The sequence below is a fragment of the Mustela nivalis genome (genome assembly GCF_964662115.1).
Source record: "Mustela nivalis genome assembly, chromosome: 2".
Lineage (NCBI taxonomy): Eukaryota > Metazoa > Chordata > Mammalia > Carnivora > Mustelidae > Mustela > Mustela nivalis.
The window spans coordinates 162,644,312-162,663,152 of record NC_139021.1 but is presented as its reverse complement, the minus strand read 5'-3'; the positions used below and the strand labels follow the sequence as shown (position 1 = coordinate 162,663,152).

The 18,841-nt window shown below is 39.1% G+C and overlaps 2 protein-coding genes across 3 annotated transcripts in view; one reads left to right on the top strand and one right to left on the bottom strand.

Annotated features, from left to right (window-relative positions):
• Window positions 1-2,379: 2,379 nt before the first annotated feature.
• SFR1 (SWI5 dependent homologous recombination repair protein 1) lies at window positions 2,380-6,225 on the bottom strand. Of its 2 annotated transcripts, none has more exons than XM_082722605.1 (4): window positions 5,806-6,225; window positions 5,309-5,430; window positions 4,274-4,684; window positions 2,380-3,007 (listed from the first exon to the last, which is right to left on the bottom strand). In XM_082722605.1, exons 2-4 carry the CDS (start codon window positions 5,402-5,404, stop codon window positions 2,816-2,818), a joined length of 699 nt encoding a protein of 232 aa, XP_082578731.1. In that variant the 5' UTR covers window positions 5,405-5,430; window positions 5,806-6,225; the 3' UTR covers window positions 2,380-2,815. The 2 variants fall into 2 exon arrangements, with proteins under 2 accessions (XP_082578731.1, XP_082578730.1); XM_082722604.1 differs by having other exon boundaries at window positions 5,999-6,224.
• A 154-nt stretch (window positions 6,226-6,379) lies between these two features.
• COL17A1 (collagen type XVII alpha 1 chain) overlaps window positions 6,380-18,841 on the top strand; it is an 85,605-nt gene continuing 73,143 nt past the window's right edge. Inside the window, exons 1-3 of the mRNA XM_082722601.1 lie at window positions 6,380-6,927; window positions 7,075-7,820; window positions 8,295-8,455. The gene's annotated coding sequence lies outside the window, so the exon portion shown is untranslated. The remainder of the gene's footprint in view (window positions 6,928-7,074; window positions 7,821-8,294; window positions 8,456-18,841) is intronic.

The window sequence follows — 18,841 nt, the reverse complement described above, 5'->3', positions numbered from 1 at the left end:
TGATGGCCCCTTAGTACCAGAATGACTCCTCAAGTAGTCAATTTGGCTGATTCAGCAGACAAGTGCTCACTGGTAACATTCTTTACATCTTGGATCCTTCAAAATTATCTTTGAGAAGGTGATTGTTGGGGGTGGGAGCCTGGACCCAAGGGTGAAGTGTGTGAAGAGTACAAATGCTTTGTACTTAGGATGAGATCATCAAAGTTCTCTGTCCTGCTGGTTTGAGTCAATCAAGATTCTGCTAGGTGTTTTTTTCCTCTCCATTTTTTCTGGTGATATAAATTCCAGATGACCAGGATTGGTTGCCTTATTAGGCTCCATTTGCTAATAGTCAATGCCACAAATTTCTCCGTGGATTCCTAGATCTTAACAGCCTATGTAATTTTTTTAAACTTTTTTTATAAACATATAATGTATTATTGGCCCCAGGGGTACAGGTCTGTGAATCGCCAGGTTTACACATTTCACAGCATTCACCATAGCACATACCCTCCCCAATGTCCATAACCCCACCACCCTATTAACAGCCTATGTAATTTCTGTTTCTTAGTGGCTACCCTGGGAGACTCTGACAATTCAAGCTTTTTGCTTTGAGACATGGATAGAGTGGAGGTTAGCAGAAATCTCTTGGTCTGCAAGCTATATTCTACTAGCAGCACTTTTCAACAGAAGATATCTTCTGGTTTCGGGGGTTGGTTTTGGAAGGGCACCTGGGTCATTCACACCAACTCACTCTTGATACTGTCCATGGTACTCATTCCTCTCAGCTTCTGCTGAACTAACAGCAATTGTATTTTTATAGTTCTTTAAATTATATTAAATAGTAAGATAATTAACTGGGTCAAATATAGCATGGTTCTTAATAGAGCTCTCTTGCTGGGCTGCTTGGTTTCAAATCCTGGCTCTGCTTTTTTTGAGCTTTAAATAACTATTTAGTTATTAAGTAACTATCTTAAATTTTCTCATCTTTAAAATTGGGATGCCAATAATTTTAATACTCAAATGAGTTAACATAATTTGTAAACTGGCACAAAGCAGTTGCTAAGTGGTAGCCTTCATTTTTGTGAATAAAAATACAGTATCCAGTTATTTTTAAAACAAATGCATCCCATTAAATAGAGGTGAAATTCAACAGAAATTATAAAAAAGGGTCCTGCCTCATGGGCATCTTGAGCATTAAACTTTCCCGAAAGCCTGATCCATGTTCCATGAACCATCTCCTGTTGCAGGAGTGTCCACTGTGCTGCTAGAGCCCTTAGCACCCAGTCAGTGCTTTGGAAATGTCCATTACTATGTCCCCAACTGCTCTCCCCAACTCTCCCAGAACTCGAGTCCCACTGATGCTATAGTTCCTCCAAGTGGACATGTGAGGGTGACTCCAGGGATGTGCTAATCAACAATAAGTAGCTGCAACCAAATACCAGCACCATCACTAGGGAAACCACTTCCCATGCCACATTGACACCTTCTAGCTGTGCAGCAAGCAGCAATGGAGGCTGATAGGCTCCCAACAGCACAGCTTCCTAGGGATACCCATCTAGAAATCTCAGGGTCAGAGGCCCATGTTAGGCCTGGGTCAGTCCTCTTGGGTTCATGGCATCTAATGACAATACCAGTGTCTAGAAGGTAGGAATTTGTGTATGGTAAGAGGGGAATGTTTGGCAAGGGGGAAGAGTAGTACCAGCATGGACACAAACAATTAGAATGGATGCAAAAGCAGCCATCTTAATGTCCTGCTAGGTCAAATATTGATTTGTTAGATCATGAGATGGGACTGGGCCAAAAACAGGGTATGCTTGGAGGAGGGGCCTCAGGGTAGTGGCTCTTTATCTACTAGTAGAAAAGTACTTTCTTTCAGGATTTTTTTAAACTAAGTAAAGCTGTTTTAGCCTTTAACAGGACCCAAAAGCAGAAATCCAGAAGGCCCTCAGGAAGGACTGGAGGATAGAACCAGGAAGCCACTGATCCACCAAGTTCTCTCCATCTAACATCTTCGCCTTTCTTAATAAGGGCACATACTATCCTTCTAGCACACCAGCTTTTGTGCTTCCAAATTTGCCTACAATAGCTTTAGCCACAAAAAGAGATGGGGTTTCTTTTCCTGAGCACAATTCCAATTCTCAGACTGAGCCAGCTTGGGTCCTATTTCTGTGCACAACCACAAGGAGAGGTAAACTTTGTACAATATAGCAGCCCGAAACACAGCCTTATGAAAGTGGCTTTCTAGCTGAGGAGTCACTATGAACTGAATGGATGATAAATATGAAGGACCTTGTATGCCTTGAAGGGGGGCGATGAGGATATGTTGTTTTTAAGAGGTAGATGGTCATTTCACTAAATGAGATGAAGAATAAACAAATTTGAAAAGACAGGGAAGAATAAAATGACATATGGACAAGTTTAATTACCTGCTACACCATCCAGATGGAAGTATGTGGTAAATGGATAGAAACACGGTCCATAAACTTAGGAGACAGGCATTTTTAGACCATTTTAGGTTTAGACATTCACCTGACTGAACTATTTTTTAACATTTAAAATAAAACCTTAAAAAAAAATAGAACTTTTTTACCACAATAAACAATATATTAAAATTGACTTACAGAAATGACCAAACTATTTTTTAAACATGATTTAATTTTTTTTCACATTTCTTTAAATATGAAGTTTTCTTTGGCAAATTTATCCAGACTACTAAATTTTCATTTTAGATCTTATTTTATATTTACATAATGGTTTCTACCTTCCTTTTAAAATGTATTAAGTATCTTTTAACTTATCATTCTCAAAAATATTCTGGGGAAATAATTATGAATTAAACATCCATAAATTCTTCTTCACTTCTGTTATAGTGTAGCAACTTATCGTCTAACCCATAGTGGTCTATCAACTGAGTAAGGCTGAGTTTCCTGTTCTCCGCAGACATGGCTGACTGCAACTCATAAAGCAACAGCTGGCTACAGCTTCTCCACTTCTGTATTAACAACTGTAACTGAGACAGGTCATTCTAAAAGAGAAAAAAAAAATAAGTCAATACCTAGCTAAGCATCTATTTTAACTTAATGAAAGTTTTTAAATTAGTAAATGCATAGGTTTAAAGAATAACATACTTGGTCAGGATTGAGACTTCTACCCAGGAAAAAGTAAGACGGTTTTAAGTAGAATGACTGCAATGACACTCAACTTGAGTTCTATGGCTATTTTGTTTGGTCCAACCTCTGGACCATCTTTACCCTCAGGGACAAATCAAATCATGAAATAGGGCAAAACTATGTAGAGAAGAAACAATATAGATTAAAACATTATATTACATGTACTTTTTATATGTATTGTACATATGTATTATATGTAGTATTATAGCTATACTTTTTAAAAATGAAAATATTCAATTAATATAAATTAAAATATTCAACTTTGTATTTCCAACATCACTCTCTATCTCATAAATCCCGGGTAGTTACATTTAGAAAAATTCTAAAAATTCAAGACAGCATATCAGATCTAATATTCCACCATTTATACCATGCTGCTGGGGAAGGAGCCACTATCATATACATGAATAACCCAGGTCAGTAAAGGTTATCTTCTCCCAAATGCCCAGATGAAATCTAAAAACCTACTTTGTATTTGTTGTTTTATCAAATCAAGTACCTGGAACATTTGAATAAGCTGGAAGAACACAGACTATTACTAAAAATATTTTTTATTGGGGTGCCTGGGTGGCCCAGTGGGTTAAAAGCCTCTGCCATCATTCAGCTCAGGTCATGATCCCAGGTTTCTGGGATCGAGCCCTGCATCCGGCTCTCTGCTCAGCAGGGAGCCTGCTTCCCCCCCCCCCTCTCTGCCTGCCTCTCTGCCTACTTGTGATCTCTGTCAAATAAATAATAAATAAAATCTTTTAAAAAATATATTTTTTATTGTACTTTGTGGTCTATTTTTAGCTTTTTTAATCATTCACTGGCAGCTGTCACTTTTGTTCTCACTGTACTGGATTCTATCATTTGATACTAATATTGCTACAGGCTGGAAACTAGAGAGAAAAACTTCAACTGCATATTAAATGAGAGCTGGGACTTTCTAAAGTTGTATCTGGTGTGTAGGAGCCTCTTCTACTCGAAATCTATGACTTACATTTGAGTTACAGTTGTTGGGAGCCAGGTTTCTCAATGTATGGCTTATTGCTTATTATGCTTAAATATTTTCTCTTTGAAATTACTTTCCTATCGCTTATTTAAAAATAAATATTAAGAAGTGGTTCTGAAATTATTCTCACCTTTGATCTATACATTTTGACCAGTTTTAGCCTCCGAAGAAGGTCTTCTTTCTCTTCAATCTGCTTCATCAATTTTGTTCTTTCTTCACTTAGTCCCTGTTTGGGAAGTTCCTCATTCACAAAGTCACTCTGGAGATCACTGCATGACTCAGTATCAAGAGACTTAGATTCACACGCACTGATATTCTTGAAGGTATTTTTCAAATATGTACTTTCTTTGAATTCACCATCTTTGTGTTTAAAATTTTCCTGAAGTTCCAAACAGTTTTCTTCTGTTGAAGATGCTGGTTTCTCAGGAAAAGTCTGATCGTTTTCTTCATTCTCTACTTTAAGACGTTTTACCACATTGTAATGGGAATTAAATGAAGATCTAGTTTTCCTCAATCGTTCTCTAAGTGTTGCACTCATAGGCTGAAAAAAGCACAAAACATTAATCAAGAAAAACATTCCTGTGTAAACAAACCCACTAATAATAAAAACCTTGTATTTATTTGACAGAAGTGGTTGACACCACTAGATGGCTTTGTATCTCCACTTATCCGAAGTAACCGCCACAAAATGTAATTCCTGCAAGCCCTGTTAATTTCATTTTTGTTTTAGAAACCTCAGAACCCTTCTAAAACAGTGTTGAGACCCCTATCCTTGTCATCACAAATATCTGTTCAGCAACTAGCACATTCCTGACGCTAATGAATATTTCAGTTAAAAATTAAGTAAAAGACCTAGATCCCTTCCACCAAAGACCTTCAGAATACTGCAGATTCAAACATCCTCAATTTGGAATTCTGTAGTAACCTGATCAAAACTAAATGAAAATAACTGATTCAAGATGAAAATGGCGTGTGTGGGGGGGGGGTGGAGTGGAGGGGGCGGGGATTATCTTAGGATAAAGACCTAAAATTATTTAACAGTTCGGTTATCTATTTACTGATCTACACATTACGTTATCTGACATTTTTCTGTAGAATTAAACCCACTACTGGCACAATACGTAGAAATACAGTAGCTCCAGCGAAAGAACGAAGATATTCATACTTGTTTTCTTAAACTGCTTGTACGGGGAGATGGTGGGCTGGCGCAGGCCCGTGGAGTGCTAGGTAAAGTCACAGCTGAGTCGGCCGGGCTTTCCATCTTGGAAATGAAATCTTCGCCTACCTCTAGGGAAAAAAAAAAAAAAAAATCAGAATGTAAATAAAACTAACTGATAAGGCGATATATTAAGTTTTTGTGAAAGAACTTTTCACTCTTGTACACATAACATCCACAAATAACGCCAGCAACAACTTCACTTAGTTGTGATTCATTGTTGCTCTTTTTGCAGTTTCCCTTTTACTTTCCTAAGTAAGACTGTTGGTCCACGTGACTCCTGGTTTTTTCAGGACAAATAAGCATTTCACATAAATCCGCCATTTGGGGGTTGCGAGAATAATTCTGTAATTCTTCGGGAATTCTTTAATTTCGTTACGCCGGCTTTATAATGAAATACAACCGAAATCTTGACTCGAAAAACATCATCAGACGTGTCACAGTACCTTAAACCCTACAAAGCTGTGTGACTAGCGCCAATGACCACTCAGGCCTGACGAACAAGGAACACAAGCGCAGATAAACATACGCCCGGGTGTGCCGTTTAAGTGGCGAAGAGACCCTAGAAAAGAGTTGGCTTAAGCCGTCTTCCTCAAAGGCGTCCACTGTAATGGGGTATGAAGGGGAGCTGCTTCCTACCTCCCACCACTGCAGAACACCCACACTAGCCCTCCAGAGAGTCCAGCTCACTCTCGCCCCCAGACCGCAGAAAGGGAGCTCTACTCGACTCCACCACAGACATCCGAAGCAGCCCCACTCTCTCAGACATTCACTCAGTAGCCGAGACTCCACCACCCTCCGCCATCCCCAGAGCACAGAACCTGCGCGCCGCCCCGGTGGGGCGGGACCGCGCGAGAGGCGGAAGAGACGCGCGATTGGCTGAATTGACCGACGCGCGCAGCTCCGCGGGGCTGGGCGCTCTAGAGCGGCGAGACGGCGCGCGCCCGCACGCGCGGCCTCCGGAGACCGCGAGGAGGCGGAGGCCGAGCGGGGTCACGCGAGGTCCGTAGAGACGCGTGATTGGCCCGGTAGACTGACGTTCTCCGCTCTGCTCCGCCCAAGGGCGGAGCACGGCGGAGGGTTAACGGCAGCTGTCTGCGCGCGGCCGCGAGCCTCAGCCGCGTTGGGGGCGGGCCGGGCAGAGTCACTGAACGCCAGACGGGTGGATTTTCAGTGCGCTGCGCTTCTCTTCGCGGCTTTCCCCCACCTCCTCTTTCCAGGCCTTCCTTGTTTTTGTGTGTGTGAACTACGCCTGGGCGTGCCCCTCCCCCTTCCCTAGGTTTTCCTGTCTTCGCTGCCCCCCCCCCCGCCGTTAGTCTCTGTCCTCCCCCCGCCACACACACGAAACCTCCGTCTTCACACCGGGCAGGACCCGAAGCCGCAGACCGGGCTCCGGGTTAAGTGTAGGGCGCTAAACTCTCGTAAAGCAGAGACCTCAAAAGAGGAGAGCGCTGGCTTAGCCGGCCTGTTGAGAGAATCCGACATGTTAGACATCGCTCCAAGAGGCCCGGCGGATGGGTCGAGCTCTTCTCCAGTCACTGATGTCGCAAACGGCGCTTCTCTCACCGGTTTTCTACCGCATCTACCCCCACATTTAGATTCTGTAGCTTGGCTTCAAGTCTGGTCAGATTTGGGTCCAACCCCTTTGGGCTACACAGGAAGCAGACCAATCACTGAATGGTCTGAATTCAGATGTTTGTTTCTGTTTTTTCCAGAATCCTGATGTTGGAGGCAGCTCTAGCCCTTGCTGAATACTGGGCAGCGCCTTCGTCGAAAATCGTCGTCCTGCGGGGCCTTTGCCGGATCTGTCGCAAGAGCGAACGTCTTGAGGAGGAGGGGGCGGGGGGAGCTGAGTTCGAGCCCCGCCTTAGCTGTAGAGGTTACTTTTAAATATAAAACATTTAAAAAAAAAAAAAAAAAAAAAAAAAAACCTCGCTTCCTGGTAGCAATGTTCGGTTGCTACGCAACAACAAAGTTAAATAAATCGGGTGGAGCGCTGGGTTTGGGGAACGACAATTAGTAATTTCTGAGTCACCTGGAAGTTGGGAATTTTAAGGAGCTGGTGTTTAAAACCTAATGAATGGCTTTTTTTTTCTTCAGATTTTATTCCTTTATTTGACAGATAGCGATCACAAGTAGGCAGAGAGAGAGAGAGGAGGAAGCAGGCTGCCCCCAAGCAGAGAGCCTTATGCGGGGCTCGATTCCAGAACTCTGGGATCATGACCTGAGCGGAAGGCCGAGGCTTTAACCCACTAAGCCACCCAGGCGACTTGAATGTCCCCACCCACCCACCCTGAATGTCCATTTTAAACGTTGATACTGTCTCTTTGCAAAGAGCTAATAGGCTAGAGGTGCCAGGACCCTGAGGAATTAACTGAGCCCTAAGAAGTCAGATCCAGAAAAACTGAAGACAACCCCGTGCAGTGATTAAGGACCTACACCTTGGAGGCGATTTGCCCAGGTTCAAATCCTGACACCATTATTTTATATGCTTTGTCAAGTAGTGTCTCTATGCCCGGGTTTCCTCATCTGTAAAAACAGGTATAATAATATCAACCTCCTAGGGATTGGAGGATTAAATGAGAATTCATGAGGGGCAAGGAAAACAGCAGTAGATATTTAGGACCCACTCCATAATTGTTATTTTATAAATGCTTCTATATTCACCTTTCCTTAATTGATATAACAGTATGCATGGTAATTCTTTTATCCTTCTGCTTTATCTCCCCAAAAAAGGCCAGATTTTTTAAAGATGCTGTAATCCATAAAACCCCACACAATTTAAGCTGAAAGTAGCAGAAAACTTGGTGGCTCCATATATAATTAATATATATTCCCCTTCTAAATTTTAAAAAATTGAGTAAATTAACCTCAAGGAATTTACAAAATGAAAGAGAGAACTCACGATTTTCTTTTCTTTTTTTTTTTTTTTAAGATTTTATTTACCCACTTGACCAAACACAAGCAGAGGGAATGGCCAGGGCAGAGGGAGAAGCAGACTACCAGTTGAGCAGGGAGCCAGCCGAGGGGGCTGGATCCCAGGACCTGGAACCAGGACTGGAGCCAAAAGCAGACACTTAACCGTGACCAACCCAGGTACCCCAAACTCATGATTTTCTGACACAAGTGTTACCACATCAAGCCACAGGTCTGTCTGTACATTTATTTCTCCCTGAACTCATCCATTGGCATCAGTTACTCACGCTGAAAAGAGCAGACTGATTTGTCCTGACACTAGAAGCACAATGCAGACTCTGCATATTCTTTATACCTTGGGGCATAAGGTTGGGTTGTTTTTATGATTCTCTAAAATCAGCTGCTCCAAAATCCTTTTATCAGGACAGCCCAAGCTTAGAGCTGTGTTTTTGCTGGCTGCATAAAGGAAAACAACATCTTGCCTGGCAGATGTTCTGACTTGCTTATTATGTGAACTGCTATATTAAATGGGATTGTTTTGGCCAGATTTTCAAAGAACTTCAGAATAACTATTCAGAAAAACCTGTATTTTAGAAATGTGCGGTTTTTGACCTACATCTCTGGCTTCTATATGTTGTTACAACTGAACGATCTTCCCACATTTAAGTTTGTATTTTACTTACTCCAATGACATCCACAAGTGGAAACATAGCTTCCACTCTCGACTTGGTGTAAGGAATCTGGAATATAGCCCTCATACAGTTTTCATTTTATCTTTAGATAAAGCCTCGCAAACACTTCCATGACTTTAAGTGCCCAAAATCTATGTAAGTAGTTTGTTGTTTGTGAAAAAGGACATTGTATGTTACTTGAAATTTTTCAGGGTGGGAAAAACACTGCCCTAGAGAGCCAAAAGGCAAGGGCTCCTTATTTTACCATAGAGAACAATTTGAACAATAGAATTCTATGATAATAGTAATTAATATTAACCTAAGGCAGGCTTTCCCTGTGTTTTTAAATTTCTCCAATACCCAAGGCTACTGTTAGCTACTTTGTTATTCATTAGGGAGTGGTGAATGCTTCTTCCCTTAGTCTGTGATTATTGTCAGTGGGATGATGACATAGGCCTAAAAATCTTTATGAGACTTTTTTATTCTTTTTTAATGACAAGAAGAAAATAGTCTTTCTCTCTTTCTCCATATAAACCACACACACACACACACACACACACACACCATGGTTAAGGCACAATTTAAAATTTCATTGCATTGGGTTTCTTTATTTTAAAATTCTTAGGTGTAGCATTATTTTATAAATCTTAACGGTAATCTCAGAGTGACCTAAATTCCATTCCATTGACTTTTCTGTATTAATACCATTTTTATATTAGGTAGATATACCTAGTATCCATAGATTTTTTTTTTTAACAACTAAAAATATAAGTATACATTTGTGGGGCACCTGGGTGGCTCAGTGGATTAAGCCTTTGCCTTCGGCCAGGACATCCTGGGATCGAGTCCCACATCGGGCTCTCTGCTCAGCAGGGAGCAGGGAGCCTGCTTCCCCCTCTCTCTCTGTGTGCCTCTCTGCCTACTTGTGATCTCTCTCTCTCTCTCTGTCAAATAAATAAATAAAATCTTTTAAAAAGTAAATAAATATAAATATAAATTTGTAAAACATGATTAAAATCTAATTGGGTGAGGTATTGTGTAAAATCCACATGCTTAAGTTGATTTATAATGTTCATTAGGGCAAGTTAAGCAAAATTTAATACAAATTTATAACACTCACAAAAACTCTCCTAAATTCTCTTAAGTGGCTTTCAATATTTCTTCTGACATTTCTATATAAGTTGAAAATCAAAAACTCTCCTCTATGTTTCTCTTGCTATGAATTCAACTCCTGCAGACCTATCCATGGTAAAGAAGATGTGTTTTAGTGTTGTCATCTTATACATTTCCCTTTAAGTGACTGACAGACTATTTCTATTTCTTTTCTTTAAAGACCTCCTATGGAATTCTATAACGTATAATTGATTGATTTGTAGAGACTGCTGAAGACTTTTTTTTAAATCCAAGTTTGACCTTTGTGGGTAAACTGTTTAATTCTCTCTAGCTACATTAAGCAAAAGCAATTTTATTTTCACCTCAAGATGAAAGAGCCCTTAACTTAGCTACTAGGCATCCCTGAGAGGTTGCCTTACTGAGTAGGATGGCTACTTAGAGTGTGAAGACATGGGAGGGTCAATAGCATTTGGGTAATAAAAACTTGCACACCACTGGGCAACTAGAAAACTTATCTGGTAACTAATACTGAGGGTCATATACTGAACAAGAACCTAAAGAGCTCCTTTCACCTGGTGTTCCTGTCCTTTTATTTTATTAGACCTGGCATTTTGTCAAGTCTATTAGAGACTAGAGGAGCAAGAGCGTCTGTGATTCATTGCTGTCACTGGGGTGTGTTCTCTTGGAGAAGAATAGAGTGATTCAGGTTAGATTAATAATGGTGAGGAAGGGGGTAGGGTGTGTGTGGGAGGGAGGGTCGTGGCACAGAAGTTAGACTGTGGAAAGGTAATGGTAATAAAAGTATAGCTAAAGGCGACATCTTTCTCAGATCCTTAATTAACTCAAATGTCACTGCTGCATTCATTTGGGGAAAAAAAGGCATTAGATTTCAGCAAATCCTTAAGCAACAGAACATGTCTTATAATCATCCTTAACTACCTGAAGTTTGAGAGATAACAACTCCCAAGATAATTTCACAGTATTGAAATCTGTTTGAAGTGCTGGCAGAGAAGTCAGTGTAGTTTTCTACCCCTGACTCTATTGTTTCAGTCTTGAGAGTATAAAAGCTTTCTTTTAGATGGAGAAGCAAGAATGTCTCATGATACCAGGAAAATAAGGAGTGAAGAGACAATTCTGCCATGTTCTAGGATGCTACTGATCTTTTTTCATATATTCTTCTAGCCTCTTGGCAACTTTGATGATAAGCATAGTAGTAGAGAAAATCTGTGAATCAGCCTATAATCAGGAATTTTCTGGTCCAGTTCAGGATCTGACAGCAAGATTGAAGCTTCACCCCTTTCCCACCATTCCCAAAGGCAACATAAAAATGTCTTAGATTTACAGACTTTCATGGGCCTTATGAGCAGTACCAAACCCTCCAAATGCAGAGAGAGCCCCTGACCAAGAGATCAGAATCCCTAGGGTGGATCCGTTAGGGAGGCATAATCAAAGATGGGGGAGGTGGCTTGAGCAAAGACCTCTCTTCCTTGATCCTCTTTCCTGCACCTCCAAGACTCCCTCACGCCCATGTCCCCCACACCATGCCTAACTTGTCAGTGACATCAACATTACCCAACTCTCCACTCTGTCACACCTCCGTTGCCGCCAAAAAATAATGTGTAAAACTTGATGATAATACTGGTGATCCTCAACTGACGAATGATACTGCCATATTTTTATAGCGAAAATATGTGTTTCCCATGGATAAGATCTTGGGAAGGAAGCATAGAACATGGCTACATTCACACTGACCTGGTCCTCCAGGACTTCACTCAGCTATTTAAGACAGATAATACTTATCCTTCGACAATGTAGTCCTTTAACTCAAACTTCCCAAACCTCTCACCTCCCAAAATTTTCCCTTACGTGCCCCTCTGGTTATTATTATAGCAGCTATCAAGTATATTATCTCAGTTATTTTTCAGTTTTTGATGTGACATCGTAAGTCATATTATCCTTTCCTTAGAACCATTTACAGACTTTCCTTTTATCTTATTCTTAAGTCAAGAGAAGGTCATTCAGTTGTTTTCCAGTAGTCCACAGTGCATGGGAATGATGGTTTAGTCTACCTCCATCACATTGCTTACCCTCTTCCTTATACTGTGTTGTAACTTGTGAATCTATGCTTTTCTATGAATGCTGGATATTGAAAACTCAACTTTTATGTTACCAAAGATCTACTGTGAGTGAAATTCACACCAAATGCAGGGATAACACTCATCAAAAAACATGGTCTTCTCAGACTTTTGAAAGCCTGTCATTGGGTAGATAGCATACCATGATACCAAAGAACACAGGCTTGGGTTTTGGAAGGCAGGCAACTAATCACGTCCACATTTGTTAAGCAAATTCCTATGAAACTATAAATTATAAACTGCCCATAGGTTAAAAAAAAAAAAAAAAAAGCATTACTGTAGGTTGCCATTATCTGAAATGCTTTCCTAGCCTAACTCTGGGCCATTGGAATAGGGTACTTTAAACCTGCACGTACAAGTTTAAGATTTTTGTAAAGATGCCAAATCTTTAACATAACAATAATTAACATAAAGCTTGTGCAATTAAGCTGCCTCAAAAGAAATGGGTTTGAATCTTTGGCAAGATGTTCCTCTTTTTTAAAAAAGCAGCTTCACCAGTACATACTATCTTTACTCAGAGCTGTTTCCCTTAGGTTTGTTTAGCTAACTTTGTTTCATTCCAGTAACTGTCTATAGGGATAGCAATTTATTTTCAGTCACTAATTTTCAGGATGAATCAATCCTAATCAAACCAATTTTACCCACCAATGTAATCTGCTATGTCTATTTCCATGTTTATAGTTTGAAAGAATCAGACTTGCTGATCGCCTCAACCTAAATAGAATTCTTCTGTGCTGAGAATGGGATTAAGTTCCCAAAATAAACTCTTAAGAAGAGAATTCATTTCAGAAAAAGAAAATTCACTGATATCCTTGTGCAGGGGCCATGCTAATCTTCTCTGTATCGTTCCAATTTTAGTATATGTGCTGACGAAGCGAGCACGAAAATTCACTGATATCAAACCGTGGATGTAGTGAGCCGGTACCTGAAGTGACTTGACTTTAGGGAGTGAAAATAGCATATTATTACAGGTTTGAAAGTCTACAGCTTAGAATTATGTGGACAAATGAGAATATAAATCTCCCTCTACTTATGGTGGAGTTACATCCTGATAAACCCACTGTAAAGTGAAAATATCATTAAGTCAAAAATGCATTTAATACACCTAAACTACCAAATATCCTAGCTTAGCTTAGCCTGAATCAAATGTGTTCAGAACACTTACATTAGCCTACACTTGGGCAAAGTCATCTACTTCATAATAAAATGTTGGATATCTCATCTAATTTACTGAATACTGAAAAGGGTAGACAGAATACTGAAAAGGGAAGATTTGTATGGGTACAGAATAGTTTTAAGTGTAGGAGTTGTTTACCCTCATGGCTGCATGGCTGGCTGCGAGCTGGGGTTCCCTGTCACTGCATAGTAGAGATCAAAATTCAAAACTGTAAGTTTAAGAGTCTCTATTTTTATGGTTTCTACTGAATGCATATCGCTTTTGCACCATGGTAGAGCTGAGCTGAGTTGAACCATCATAGGTCTGCACTAAAAAGCTAAAATTGAACATTTGCATACTATTTAGAAGCTCTGAAGGCAAGCTTTATGAACCCATCAATAACTGCTCAAGCTAAGATTCTAGGAAACTTTCCTGGATCACTACATTGATAACTGAACCCATCCTCAAGAGTTCAAAATTCAGTGCCAAGAATTTTGTAGGAGAAGAAACAATGAGAGGAAAAAGGGGTGAGGAAGATATCTTTACTATATGTTTCTTGCCCTTAAGGAGAATAAAACTCTTGTATTTAAAACACCATTTTTTAGGGCACCTGGATGGCTAAGTGGGTTAAGCCACTGCCTTTGGCTCAGGTCATGATCTCAGGGTCCTGGGATCAAGTTCCGAGTCGGGCTCTCTGCTCAGCAGGGAGCCTGTTTCCTCCTCTCTCTCTCTCTGCTTGCCTCACTGCCGACTTGTGATCTCTCTCTGTCAAATAAATAAATAAAATCTTTAAAAAAAAACCCATTTTTTAAAATAACTTATTACTGATTACTAGGCTTGGTTATGCCATACTCCATACTGCAGGTTATGCTGCAAATTTAACCTGGATTTTGAGGTCCAAATGCAGATCAAACACCATGAAACCTGGGCATATTCACTGGGACTATATTCTGAGAAAACAATAACTTCTTTCTTAATGAGAAATGCATACCTCATGTTCTTTAAGGCCTTTGATACTATTGAATAAAAAGGATTATGGAAGTTTAAGATTTTATAATTAATAAAGATGTAAACATGCATTATAGATATACCTATACTTTCTTAAGACTTATGCAGTATTATAATAATCAGGGTAAAACTGATTATATCTTGTAAATTAGATAAGCCACATTTTATAGTAGGTAAAATTTTAAATGAGTAAGGCTGTAAAGCCACAGACCTTGCTTCAATTTTCTTTAACATTCCAAACCTTTTCATTGTTGAGTTTCGTTGTTGTGTGCAGTGAGTTGGGGAAGAAATGGGCTGTGGTCACAAACTGTGAAGGTGAGGTTGCTTACATATGACATAATCATGGGTTGTCAGTTTAAATTGGGGAAAATGGAAAAGTCATTTGGGATTTTTGTTTGAATACAACTTTGGATGAATACAAATGATACACATTGATGTTTACACCTGTTTTTCTCTGATTCATTCATTCTCCTGGAAATAGGGCTGCACAGAGTATAGGACTGAATCAGAGCAGCTGAGTCCTTTACTGACCCTGCTACTAACAACTAACGTGCTGTGTGACTCCGACAGATTCATTTAAATTCTGTGGTCTCTGTTTTCTCAACTATGAATTGTAGAAAAAAGAGTAATCTTTCCAAGCTCTGATGTTTTCTCATTCCAGTTTGGGTACATTTTGGTCCACCTGAAATTAACCAGTTCCCACCATTACTCAGTTCACAGAAAGCTAAATTTACAGATAAAAATCCATGTAGAAACGACAATTAAACAGACACTCTGGAAGATGTGCTAGATGCTAAATGTGGAAAAGTAAATATTTTTTTAAGGAATTTACAAAGACAAATTGGACACGTCAGTATTTATCACATAGATTCCATCAGTTTGAGCCCTGGGGAAATTTATTATATGGAGGATTTTTTTTCTTTTTCCCTTCAATGACCTTTCTTGCCTCAGAAGCCCTCCCATATCATCAGAGTCCCAGTCTCCAGCCCTAGGGCTTCAGGCTAACTCACTATCTGCCACTTGCCATGGCAGGAAACACTCCTGGTTGGTCTGCTCATTTTTACTGTCATCTTCTGGAACTCATGTCCTCGCTTCTGTTAAATTTTATTGCTTACCACAGGTGCTCAATAAGTGTGTTCTGAATGGATAAACTTAAGGATAAATGATTAATTTTTAAATCAGTCACTCAAAAGGTGAAAATCCTGAAGTAAGAAGAGAAAGTTACAGGGTGGTTGCCTAATAGAGCAAGGGATGGGGGAATATTAACAGCAGGCAGAATTTTCACTGCACTCTTTGGATTATTGTTGGGGGCTGGTTACCAAAAAGACCAAGTCATGATTAGAAGTTTGGAATTTTCAGACATCACCCTTCCCCAACCACTTCTCTAGAGAGGGGAGAGGGGTTAGAAACAGAGTTAATAATCGATCATGTCTATGTGAGGAAGGTTCCATAAATTCCCAATGGTATGGCATCTGAAGAGCTTCCAGGTTGGTGAACACCTTCATGTACGAGGAGAGTGATACATTCCAACTCCTCAGGGACAGAAACCTTTCTGCTTAGGGACCCTCCCAGATCTCACCCTATGCATCTTTTCATCTAGCTATTCATCTGTATACTTTATCATATCCTTTAATAAACTGGTAAACAAGGGCACCTGCATGGCTCAAGTTGTTGAGCATCTGACTCTTGATTTCAGCTCAGGTCATGATCTCAGGGTTGTGAAACTGAGCCCTGCATTCAGCTCTGTGCTCAGCTTGGAGTTGGCTTGGGAATCTCTCCTTCTCCCTTTGCCCCTCCCCTCTCTCTCTGTCTTTCAAATCATTTATCAAATGAGGTAATAATATCTACTTTTATGAATTATAATGATGCAGATAAAGTGTTTAATATGCAACTTTCCAGATAGTTACTCTCCACATAATGGTGGTGAAGGTAGTGATACTGGTGGTAGTTACCTTAAAGCTGCGGATGGGGACAAATGTCAGGGGCAGGACAAGAGAGCGACTTGATCAGAGAGCTTTTCTCATCTTTCATTTAGCCAAATTTTCTCAAATTGTGCTCCAGTAGAACAATGCTGTTCCATGAGCTAGTTCAAGGTGTTTTACAGGTAAAATCGAAATTAGGGTGATCTTTTCTAAATTTGCAGAAAAAAATAAAGATATAAGATGCTTCCAATTATAATTTTTTCTATTCACTCTTCTTAACACTTTTTTGTCTGCTAATGGACAACAGATAACAAATGAATAGGTAGCAGAGGAATATTAAGAAGAAACATCAGTAAACTGATTTAAATGTTTACTCAAAATTTAACAAATATTTGTTTAATAGAAGTTTTGGGATTTCTTGGGGAAAAGACTTTGGTCATTTTTCTTGATATGTTCTTAGTTTGTATGACAAAACAAAATATAGCTTTATTTTATTTTGTTCCACAAAGAGCCCATGTCACCCCCATGCTTGACCACTTGCAGAATTCCATGATCTGTTATTGTTTGAAACTAGAGAATCCTGGGTTTTAGGCCACACTTAAGACTACTAAAATATCCATGGAGAGCCCCACTATTTATCACCTAACCCCCTTCTTATATTAAAGGAACACTATCTTAAAAAACTGAAATCTTAGTTTAACAAGAGTTACACTTGTTACTTGTGCTACACGCTATGAACGGATAAGTACATCTATATCTCCTAGAGTCACTATATACGAGGATGTCCTAAAGAGTGAGAGTAAGAAGAAATGGGAAACAGAGAGGAAACACGTCCTGCTTTAGCCCACGCTCTATACTAGTCATCCCCAAGAGGAGAGAACAGCCAGCGCTATTCAACTAGCTGCTCAAACTTCAGAAAACACAAATGACTACTTCTTGACTCATCTTCCTCTCAGAAATCCTCTGAGGCTCAGAGTGACATATTGATTGCTTGTTCTTGATAAGTAGATGAATCTAGCACGTTCCTAGGTATTGACTGGCAGAACTGATTAACAAGGACCGTAGGAGGCCAGTCTGCTGAATAGCCTGGGGCAGCCTCCTCTGATAGGGTGGCTCAGCATTACTTCTTCCATCATGATTCTCTCACTAGGTCTTCCATGTTAATTCAGGGGCGTAGAAGAAAAGGATTTGGAAATCTAATTATCAAGACATAAATAAAATGGCTCAAAGAGTATGGCATGAATTCTGAGACCCAAGTCTAGGCTTCTCCAGATACTTTATACCACTGAAGGCCTAGATGAACACTTCTGTTTGAATCAAGTTTCATTTTTGCAAGTAATGCTTCATATAGAAGGTATTTTTTATTAACTGCTTATCTCAAGGGCTGGCTTTTTTGCTGTGAAGTGAATCTGAAGCCCTAACAAAAATTAGGAGGAATAGTCTCTCTTCCTAAGGCTTCTGTACCCAGACCACAGTTGGATTTATAAGTAAAGCTTGATGGTTAGCCTTAGCTTTAAACAGGGTAAATTTAGAATGCTCTTGGAAGAATTTCTTGGACAGCTCCCTTACTGTAGCTATGTGAGCCCTGATATTGCTGAATATATCACAAGCAAATCCTTTAGTCCATAAAATTTTTTTCTACACTCTGACAACCTTGAGTTTAAGGAATTAGAATCTTAATATTTTTTATTCTTAAACAAACAAATCAAATCACAAAATATAAAAGGCGAATAACCAAAATGGGCTTATTACAGGAGTATAATGCTATTTTAGCCCTTGATAGTCAACATAGTTCACCATATTGGCCAAAAAAAAAAAAAAAAAAATCATATGACCATCTAAATAGATGGTTAATAAAAAGCATTTAGATAAAGTTCAACATTAATTCATGCTAAGTAAAAGCAAATTAGTAATTTTTAAAAACTTACCTATAAAGTATTTAATTTAAAAACTATAATAAATATAATGGTGAAATGTTGAAAACTTTTCCTTTAAAATTGAGAATACTAAGAATGCTTACTATTTCTATTCATCGTTCTGAGTGATGATGTAATTCTTATTAAAAAGTACAAAGCAAAAAAGAAGGAAAGAAAATATAGAAGAACTAGAAAGAAAAAACAAAATATATGCAGATGATATGACTGACTATAAAGAAAATCCAAAAGAATCTGCAAATAAATTATTCTAAATAATATGAGAATATAGCAAGATTACTACACATAGGGTCAAAATTATAAAAAAAAATCTATTAAACTTATAAAATGAAATTTTTAAAAACATTATTTCAAATAGGATCAAAAACATTACTATCCAGGAGAGACGTAAAACTTCTACACAGAAAACTATGAAATGTATAATCTATAAAATTATGAAACATATAAACTTATAAAACATATATGTGTAAATACTATAAACATTAAGACATACTAACTGTATGTTTATAAAGCATATAAACTATAAAATATATGCAGCCATATAGCATTACTTTAAGAACTGATACACCTTAGTAAATGGAGATGTAGACAAGGGCTCCTTAATTAGAAGACTGCATTTTAAAGACA